Source organism: Macrosteles quadrilineatus, unplaced genomic scaffold (assembly GCF_028750875.1).
Source record: "Macrosteles quadrilineatus isolate MER2022 unplaced genomic scaffold, UCM_ALF_1.0 Scaffold_9__3_contigs__length_116548681, whole genome shotgun sequence".
Classification (NCBI taxonomy): Eukaryota; Metazoa; Arthropoda; class Insecta; order Hemiptera; family Cicadellidae; genus Macrosteles; species Macrosteles quadrilineatus.
Genome location: NW_026542602.1, coordinates 101,633,614 through 101,644,573, shown reverse-complemented (window position 1 = coordinate 101,644,573; position 10,960 = coordinate 101,633,614). Strand labels below are relative to the sequence as shown.

The window sequence follows — 10,960 nt, the reverse complement described above, 5'->3', positions numbered from 1 at the left end:
TTTTGTAAATTGTAAAATAACTAAGAATATTTGCAGTTGTGCTTTTTCCTTTATTAATCCTCCAAGTTTAACAATCTGGGTAGTATTTTAATTTTTTAACATAATTAGTTTTGATTGAGACCTAGAGGTGTACATTTGCAACAGCAGACACTTTGAATACCATTTAATAAAACATTAAAATACACTAATTTCGCTATATCTCTTACACCAATGAAGATACCAAAAAACATTAAATACAAAAATTATAGCAAATTTCAAGGGCTACAATGTGGTTTGTAATGAAACCCATGTTGCCATTTGAAATTTTTGAGATAACAGCTTTTGAAACTTCAAAAAGTTTGAAAATGCGTAACATAAGTAAAAAGATAGCAAAAGGGTTAAAATCAGAGTTTTTTGAAAGTTCATTTATTAATTAAAGTGTTGTCAAAATTTGAACCCCCCACGAAATTCCACCTCTTTACAGTGAAAGATAGTTCAAAGGTCTATTTTTTGTACGTTTTTGAACACCCTGTAAATAGGGATGAAGATAATTTAAATCTTTTTCCACTAAAATACTCAGGACTAAAGGACCTTTAAAAAGATGTATAACACGACCCCCCTTTACATTTGAAAATTTCCCAAAAACCACCCCCACCCCCCAAAATCTGCCCTTTGGGGTGCTTTTTTGGGGTTGAAAATAATTTAGCTGAGTTCCTTGGGGTCAAAATAGGGGGTTCCAGTTGCAATTAGGTTTCCATTTGCTTTCATATTGGAGCTATACAAGCCGGCCGGGTGGTCTGAGACACCCTGTATAATTGTCTAAATGTAAATATGCAGACAACATAACAAGGCCGCAATGCCGTGTTTTGCATTGCCACACTTGGATTGTGTTGTAAGATCGAACATTTTTAGTAATGTGAAAATTGCTTGTGAAATTTCTTTGTGAATAAGTTAAATTTTCTGGAGGAGAATAAATCACACGTTGATTGTTGATTGGTCACACGGAATGGTTGTTTAAGTGTGTATAACCATACCTACACAGTGTGTGGAAGATTTTTTTTATTTAATTGTATCGGCCAACGGCTGTAAATTTACATTGTCAGACTTAATCAAGTATACAACTATCAATTAATCTTTCTCGAGATAAATACTAATTAATTAGAAATGCAGGCTACTACAAGAGTTTCAATCAGGTATTAAATAATTTTTTTAGACCTGTCAGGCGAACAAAAGCGTAGGGTTTTCGACAAGATAACACTAGTTGTTGGGGGTTAGGGATTGACTCCCCACCGAATTCGAGGAATTTGGACGAAATGGTACAACACAATTTTTAACAAACTGACCTTATTATGGAGTACGCCACCAGTTGCAAAGCTTACTTCAAGTGTGGAAATGGTAAAACATTATAGTGGTAGTGCGCTGACATAACAGTATTGCTCACAAATGTTTAATTGGCTTCACAACATTTATCCGATCAATCAAGTGACGATCGTACAAACTTGACAGCAAAATTCAGCTCACCAACGCAGTACGAACAGTAATGATCTAACTGAAATGTTAGTTTTAAGTTTCGGTTATGTTTTTGTTTTCGTGTGTTTGGTGAGTATTATTTTCTATGATTTTGATGTTATTTTCATGTTGCCTTGTTTATTTATTTCTTTCAACGCTTTCTCCATTACCAATAAAGTTTTTTACTAAAATAGATTAACAAATAGCAGAGTTCGAAATTTTGAGTAAGAAATTACATGCTAATTCAAAACAAGTGAAGCGAAAGTGAATAATTTACTATCAGTGATAACAAACATTACAATAACAATAAGTAATAAGCTAGCAATAAATAACTGGCTGAGACCTAAGAACTACAATAAAAAGCCTACCAATAAAATAGACTATACGTAGTAATAATGGTAAAAAATTATGGACTGCTCAGCAAACCATGATAACAACAATAAATACTAACAAATTAGACTACGGTATTGACAATAACAAATTGTAGACTATGGTATTGACAATAACAAATGATAGACTGTTGTATTGACAATAACAAATTATAGACTATGCAAGCTTTAACAACAGGTTAGCGATTCATATTTTACTTCTTTATAGATTCTATATTGTAAGTTTTTTGCTATGTTTTATTTCAGGTCCCTCGATATCGATATGTATTAGCAGGAAACGACCTAGAAGGGAATGGTATGTTTGTTGATGTAGTGAATTTATCAAAATTGTAATTCATAAAATGTAGTTCCTGTCAAAACTGGTTATTGTGTTGAGCATTTTTGTCCCAATTTTATCAGTTAGCCAACCAATAGGTTATATGTTATCGTAGTTACAGATTAAACCCTATAAGCTTTAAATTTAAATTAACCATTCAAATTTGTGATGTGTGTTTTTAGCGTCACATGGGTGAACACGGTATATTTTTGTAATTACAGATTGTCCCTGAACTCTCTAACAGCCTTTTAAATTATCATTTCTGGGTCCAAAGACAAACTAAAAGATCAATGTTAACAAATTGTAATAACTCAAAAGATACCCGTACAACCGCCATTTTTTCACAAAATTATTTTTCTATTGGCTAGCGGAATTTTTTGTGGATTGAAATGTGGTGCATAGATTAATATCGCAAAGATCTATTTAAAAATGAATATTATGTTTGAATAATGTTTAATGTCTAATGGTGGACATTACAAATTTCTTAGCTTAGATATTATAAAAACTACAAATGCGAACAAAATTATTGTAACATTATTTTATATAGACAATTTCATTAAAATGCCTACGAGGCCAAATGTAAGAAAATCGGTTCATAAATAAGGGACAATACTTCAATTTTAGTGCTCATTTTGTAACTAATAATCAATACTGCTGATATGTTTTCCTACCTATCAGTAATTATTACCCAATGGCCGCAGATAATAATAATGATGATAATGTTTGGTGTATAATATTACTTGGTAGGCAGTCTCAGGTCCGCCAATTGACATAAGCCGAAATCCAAAAAAAGTTATTTGACATTTCCGTATTTTTTGGTATGTATAATATGACTCTGCAGAGACCGCTGGTTTTTTTTTTTTTTTTACCAACCTGTAAATTTACTATTAACCTGTCCATTTATGATATTCTGTTGTTTGTTGTAGTTGCATAGTAAATAATCGTACCGTATTCAAAATTGCACATTTGCATTTCAAAATTCTCTCAAAATGTGAAAGTGAAAAGCATTGGCTTATTTTCATATTCCGATGTACAATTCTCGGATACATTACTTAAGTAACTTTTATCAACAGTTTTAAGGTTCTAATTGTTTTTTGTAGCAATTATTTACATCTAAACCGTCGTTGTTTTAGTGTTGGGATCAGAAGATTCAGTAAGAGAGGTGTTAGTGGTGATACCTTCTCGTGACAGAGGTATTGCTAAACCATCCAATCACGTCATTAAATCTGCTGAGGAGGCGGAGTTTGTGGTCAAATGTACAGAGTATGAAGCAGATAGTCCCAGAGCTCTTGTGTACAGCCCTCATGGTATATTGTTAGATACACTAACTCTAGCACCACAAGCCGATGCCTGCGAGGAAACTAAGCTTACAAAATACATCGTGCCACAAGGTTCTAAGAAAAAAGAGCGAAACTTTTATGTTAAAATTATTTACCTCTGGTCGGGAAAGAATCCAAGATGTGTGGAGAGGACGTACTACGTAAACAAGAAACCTCTGTATGCGAAAGTGGAGTCGTTGGACTACCCTAGAGTAGACTGTCCTAAAGATGTGGAACAGGTGAGTGAAGTATTGCTGAATGTTCTTAATTTTATTACGGTACGAGTACAGCAGCATTGAAGATAAAAGCAAAGAGGACCGATGGGGAAAACAGACCAAATAGGATTTTAAATATAAGTTATCCCCTAAACAGGAGAATTTTTTAATACATTGTTTGTTTTTTTAATGTTCATTCTCAAATGGTCATCACTGGCCACAAAAGATAAGTTGAAAAAACGTTATGACAATTTAAAGTTTGTTTATTGTGCGATATATTAAAATAAGCGATCTATTTACATTTTGTGCACACACTTTGAGTGTCCATTTAAATAGAGTTAAAAACTATACGCGAGCCGTGTATCAAACTCTCCAACGGCACTAGTGAGGTAAAAGGACCGATACAAGACGGTTAGGTTCATCTATATCCAGTCGGAGTACAGTATGGTTAGTCTATGGTTCATACTAAACCACTCTTAGATGCAGTTGTCAGTAAGTTTAAGTGGTCAAATGAAGTAAGTGACGAAGTCAAGTGCCGACATTTTGATAGACTTAACTCATAACTTGTTTGGATTGTGGTTCGAATTCTTTGAAGGATAATGTCATTTCAGTTGCTAATTAGTTATAAGCTAAACGACATTAAAGACAAATGCCACTATTTAAAAGGTTAATATCTTTTAATAGGCTACCTAATGGGTAGTAATCTTGAGAAATAGGAAATGGGGAGTGAGAAAGCCTCCGAAACAGTGTTTCGCTACAATTACAGTATAACATGAAGAGAGAACAGAAACATATTGAATGTTAACCAAACAAAGTTTTAAAAGGCCAATAGTCTATTGTTACTCGTATTTAAAAAAAAACAAATCCATGACACATGATTCGCATTGAATGTGGCTCACAACAAGATTTCGCTGCAATTTGTGATCTTTATCACAAATCAGGGGAGTACCCTTGGGCCTATTTTATTCCTAATATATATAAATAATATTTCTAAATTACCAATTTTCGGAAAAATGTTTCTTTTTGCAGATGACACATTGATTTATGTTAAGGATAAGACATGGGAAGGTGTGAAGAGTAAAGCTCAATCAGATCTCAAATTAGTAAAAAAATGGCTCGACCAAAATGTACTATCTCTTAATGTTTCCAAAACAAAATTCATGCCTATTTCTCTCGCGTCAACAGCTGACTATAACCTAACCAATTTGATCTTGCACAGTTGTCTCAACCAATTCAATAACAGTTGTTCGTGCGATACCTTAGAGAGAGTTAACTCATATAAATATTTAGGAATAATTTTTGACTCACATATGAAATGGATAGAGCATATTAATTTCTTGCAAAATAAAACTAGAAAACTTATATTTGCATTTAGACAGTTAAGTGATGTTCTCAGTTTTAAAGAAATTAAATCAACATATTTTGCATATGTACAGTCGGTTTTGTCTTATGGAATATTAGCTTGGGGAGGGGCGTACAGTTCACATCTCACAGGTCTGATTCTGGTTCAAAAGTCTATCCTAAAAGCTGGTTTCAAAAAGTGTAAAAGATACCCCTCAGATTTACTATTTCATGAAACTGGAATATTCCCCATTGCAAAATTGTTTATCAAAGATCTTCTAATTTTTATATTTAAAAATTTCAATTCAATTTTTACTTCCATAACCCACACACATAATACAAGATATGCAAATAGAATTGGAATTTCTACTATTCAGCAGCACAAATCCTTTTCAAAAACAAATTGTTTCTACATAGCACATATTTTGTTCCGGAATTATTCCACTATGTATAAAGCAACTCAGTTATTTCATTCTCCTACATTAGGTGTATTCAAAAATCGAGTTAATAGATGGTTATTGGATATCAGCGATGAAGAGGCCGAGGCTCTTATCACTACTGATAACAGGCGACCTGCCACTGTCTGACAGCACTAAACGGACCCCCTCTGCAAACTCTTGCAACCAACAAAATTCTTTTCCGTTTTATTTATTGGCTTCCCCTTTAAACAATTCTGTTATTAAAAATTTTAATTAATATTTACGCCAATTTTTTATATAATCTTTAAACTTATTTTTATTTTTACAGGTTCCCATAGCACTTAGTACATTTTTATTTAATTTTAAACTTTTTCTTCAATTGCAAATTAGCTCAAAAAATACATATATAATTTTTAGCAACTCGAGTCTACGCACAGACCACTGAGGTCTATGTAGACTCATTTCCATTATATATTAAATTAGTTATTATTCAAGCCGGAGCAAACACTCAACTAGTATTTAAGTTTTTACTTTTATAACTTATAAATTAATTTTACTAGAATTTATTTACGTTAACAATTACTGTATAATGCTTCAGGGCTATATATATTTTTATTTTATTTTTTTGAAAAATTGTAAATTTGTATATATTGTGGAAATAAACTGATTTGATTTGATTTGATTTGATTTGATTTGATTTATCTGTAAGTCATCTGTATTTAATTTGTAAACTTGAGTATACAACGAATAATCACCATTTTAATTTAAATTAAAATATTATACCGTTATAAAGTATTTCATATAGGCTAACTATTTCACTTTAAGATGAAATCAAGTTAGCATTAACAACAAACAAACATATCTTTAGAATATAATTTACGTACGGATTAAATAGTCGTTTCGATTGACATGCAGTTGTAAACGTATGCCGTGCGTTTGTTCTGCTTTTGCTTAAGGATAGTAAGGCGAAAATAGAGGTGGCAATAAAATGCCAAACTTTTTTTTTTGAGGATGCACACTTGAGTGAGAATTTTAAGCTTGATATGAATGCAACGAGAGTATGTAGAGAGTTGATTGATATTATCTTTTTAACGTTTTACTAACATTACTATTATACTACCATATTTTTTCATTAGTCAAAATAATCTATTAAAAGCCTAGTATTTAAGAACAGCTGGACCAAGTTTCAAGCAAAAAAAAACTACTGACTATTCTCAGGATCGAACCGGTGACTGCATGCTTAAGGTGAGCAATAAAACCATTTAGTTTCCCAGCTACTTAACCTATTTCAATATTTAACCCTATGATTTTGTAAAAGATTTAATCGTCTATTTGGTAGTTGATAAATAATATGTTTTCAGTTCGTGAAATCTTTTGACCGACCAATCAAGGCAGGGGGCATTGGTAAGTTCTTAAAAATTATGTTTATGTTATAGCTTCAACTAACTCCATAACTCTTACTAAATTTGGTAACATCGTCAATTAACTATTCATATGTCTTTTTTCATAAAAAAAAATCAATGAACTATGAAAATTGTAAACTACGTTCCCGGACCTTAAATAGCTACTGTACTATCTTTGGTATTGATATTTTAATAATAATGGGATCTCAAGTAAAAGTTTAAAATAACTCTAATATTGTTTCCTTAAATATTTATAATTGGCAGTTTAAACAGGATCTGCAAACTTCATATCCTATAGAGCTATTTTTTATCCAATAATTAGTAGTTTCTTTTTGTTAAACAGTAGAATTCTTTGAACGGAAACAATATGAAATGCTATATCTACATTCCCCAGGTTTGCAATCCACAAAATGATTCGGTCTGTTCAAATCTTTCATCATTTTTTGTGTCCTGATGCCATGAGCTGGTCTTTAGAAATTTGTAACCCATATTTTGCAATCTGTTGAGAGACATTCTTTGAATTATATTTTTTTGTCTGTCTTATTCAACGCATGCTTTGCTATTGCTACTACGATATTCATATTCATTTACTATGATATGTATATAATTTGTTATTTTAATTTGCTTTATACTTCTTCCTTAGCTGGGCAGATGGTTTTAACCTTTGGGAATTTGAGTCTATTGAACCTTAATGCCTTAATTTCATAACCAAAAGTTGTGTTAGTTCTCCTGATTAATGACTTAATATAAAAATCTTAATAATTAGACCACCAGAAGTTTAATTTATTTATTCATGTGAGCATGGAGTTAAATTGAAGACTATTTCTTGTAATTTTTAAATATTCACTCTTTCCTACAAAATACTTGTAAGTCATCTAAAATGTCTTAAATATTAATTATTTTTATGTAGTTAGTTCAATTAAATCTAGTATTAATCCAATTAACTTTTGTTATTAATTACCGATAGCTTTGAAATTAATTATTTTTATTGTTTTTAACTTACAAGAATTGTTTGCCGTAAAGACTTAACAATGCATGTTTACTACAGTGATGGTGGGACCAATGGAGACAACAAATGACATGGAATTTTCTGGTGACGTTCAATATCAACACACAACAAATGTAGAAATTCGAAAAGACTTTGAGGATAAATCTTTCTGGCTTACCTGCAATGAAGGTTTTATACAGTCTGAAAATTCAGACGAAAAGAAGGATGTAACATTTGGGCTCATATCACATGAAAATCATCCTGATTTCATTATTGACAAACTCCAATTGAGATCCTGCAATAAGAACGGTATCAACATCAACCGTAAAAGACTGTTGGATGTTGTGATATTTAAATTAGTATTCAAAAAATCTGACGGTCTATGCTACTGTAGAAAGATTTATCTCTTCCCTAGCAGCCATTATTATTATTACGAAAAGTCTGTAGTTTTCAGGGAACTTCCTTTCGAAATCGCGTGCCCTAAATCCTTTGAAGGTGACATTCACTTGAATGCAGCTGACCCGTGGTACTTGAGGTGGTTCACGAAGACGGTAAAATTTGAAGGCAATTTTAAATTTACACTTCCTTCCTAAAGAAATGGTTATAGCTTTGCCACAAATAATTTCAACACATCAAATCAAAACAATGTTGAAAATAAATTACAACTGTATCAGTAAAATGTGAGTTATTTATCCTCAAATACAATCTATTGTCAATCTGGAATGCAATACACATTTAAAGCTCTATGTTGTGTAATATATTTACTTGTGAATATTTATTTTAATAGCTCGAAAATTCCTTAACAGTGTCGAACAAATGAAATATAATAACTACTTTTTTACAACACGGTAACCCTAAAGAAACGATGAGAAATTCGCTTAGTCTGCAGGTTTGTTGCGGTGGGGGTATTTCGTTTTGATGCCCCTAGAGGCTAAAAACCATCCGTTCAAATTCATACAAGGTGTCCAAAAACCCGTTTCAGGACTTTGTGATAAAATTCTTGATACAAAAAGAAGAATAAACTTCATGTGCAGGTATGTCCGACATTGCATGCATTTTTTATACATAATGATTTTTATATTTGAACATTTTCAACCGATCCTTTACGTTAGAAATATAGTTAAGTTGGTCCATGTTTGAAATTTCAAAAGGGAGAACGCTTTAATTTTTAAAACTAAAATTACAAAAATTCCAGTTTTATGAAAAAATGTCTAGAACACTTGTATTAAGTATTTTGGATTTTCTATCAAATGAACCCAAGACAAAAAATATAAAATAGCTTAGGCCTAAATATCACTTTTTTATGTAAAAAAGTTCAATGGGATACACCTCGACTAGCTTAGTCCTATTTTGCCTACATGTTGGCCGTTTTAATTTTCGTACCTTGGTTTCTAAATAATGTTATAACAAAATGTTTTACATTTAAAATTTCCTATCAAAAGATACCAAGTTCAAAAAAAAGATAACAAATTGCTGAAATATGACGATTTTTTTTTGTATAAGTTAAGTAGAATTAATTAAGCTAAGCTTGTCAGGATGCTATTATAGCTGTTTAGCATTTTTAGGTTTTTGCATAGTAGCTGTTTTTTTCTTTGTAAATTATTTTCTACAGTAAATCTTTACTTGTATCTGGAACATTCTTTAGCCAAATGTATCTGTTGGGGAAAAAATCCATATACTTTGCCCTGAAAATGTAAAACTGGTCAACAAAATTTGATATAAAAGTGCAACGACCCTTATATACTCAAGGTATACAGGGGAAGGACGTATTCATTAGGACTGTATACAGTTTGGAAACATCAACTCAAAAGTAACTTGATCAGTAAAAGCACCAATTTCATTATTAATGATGGAAACACGTTCGTTTTAATTTACTTAATGAGTACATCGGCATCGTGCTATTGAAGTTGTGTTCTATTCTATTCTAAGCAGCTTTTGTTTTCTCGTTGAAATAACCATAACTTAACGGCAGTAATCGTCTACATTACTAGTATAAATATCTTCAAAGGTCAGTTATTATATCAGTTTCAGTAGTACTTCCTCACTTAATGGAGAAACGAAACTTATACTTCATCCTCCATCTTTGAACGGTTCAACTTTCGCAAGTTTCTGCCATATAATTTACTTTATAAGTCAATGTGTACGCTTTTATTTATTATATTACACTAAAAAATGCAGGAGCAGTTTCAAGATGTTGCGTGTCAAAAAAAACGGATAAATTGCATATAGATTATTTCGGTTTGATTAGGAATTACTTTGCTCCCCTACATTTCAAAAGTTCTTTGAAATAAATAAACTTTAATTAATGTGTAGATCATTGAGGTTTATGAAACTGAATAAAGTGCCATACATTGTTTGTGTATCAACTAAATTGTTGTCATATAATCTTAAAATTAAAATTATGTAAAGCTTTCCAAAGCTTCCAAAGTTGTGGTTTATATGATTATCGGTAAAACTGATTCCAATGTACGATGGAGCTGATGTTTTTATACAATCATTCGCTTAAGGTTAGAATTTAAAACAAATAGACATTTTAAGCTGAAATTTCTCATTTCAAACATGGTTACAAAAATGTTTTTTTTTCAAATTATAAGAGTTTTACATACTAGTTTAGTTTTTATATCATAGTTTAGGGTCCGAAGTAACAAATTTTACAGTTATCAAAAAATTGGCTTAAGAATTAAATCACAGTAGCCAGTTCTGCAAAGTCAATTGTCCAACTCAACAACCTTTGCTTTATATATATAATCTTTGCAGGAACATCTATCCATTATTCTATAGGATCATCAATACAAAATAAACCATGTTTATAAAACTGATTCCGAAAATAATTATCCTTTCAAACTAACTTTATATTTATATGCCAATAGCATGCTGTGTTCATTTCAATTGTAAATTATTCAATCTGTCTCTGAATCTGGATTGCAGTCAATTTTTTTTCATAACAAACATTTTACTATTGAACTTATAAATTGATAAATAATAAAACACTCCAAATTTCTTTTACATTTGTTGGTTATATAATTTGTTTCAATACATTAATACTTTAAACCATTTAAACAAAAACATGCTTCCATCAATT

The 10,960-nt window shown here is 31.2% G+C and overlaps 1 protein-coding gene across 1 annotated transcript; it reads left to right on the top strand.

Moving 5' to 3' along the window:
- Positions 1-1,515: 1,515 nt before the first annotated feature.
- Positions 1,516-8,557, top strand: LOC129002905 (uncharacterized). The gene is made up of 5 exons (XM_054431023.1): positions 1,516-1,578; positions 2,124-2,172; positions 3,327-3,751; positions 6,849-6,891; positions 7,939-8,557. The coding sequence occupies exons 1-5, from the start codon at positions 1,534-1,536 to the stop codon at positions 8,469-8,471; spliced, it is 1,095 nt and encodes a 364-aa protein (XP_054286998.1). The 5' UTR covers positions 1,516-1,533; the 3' UTR covers positions 8,472-8,557.
- The last annotated feature ends 2,403 nt before the right edge of the window (positions 8,558-10,960 follow it).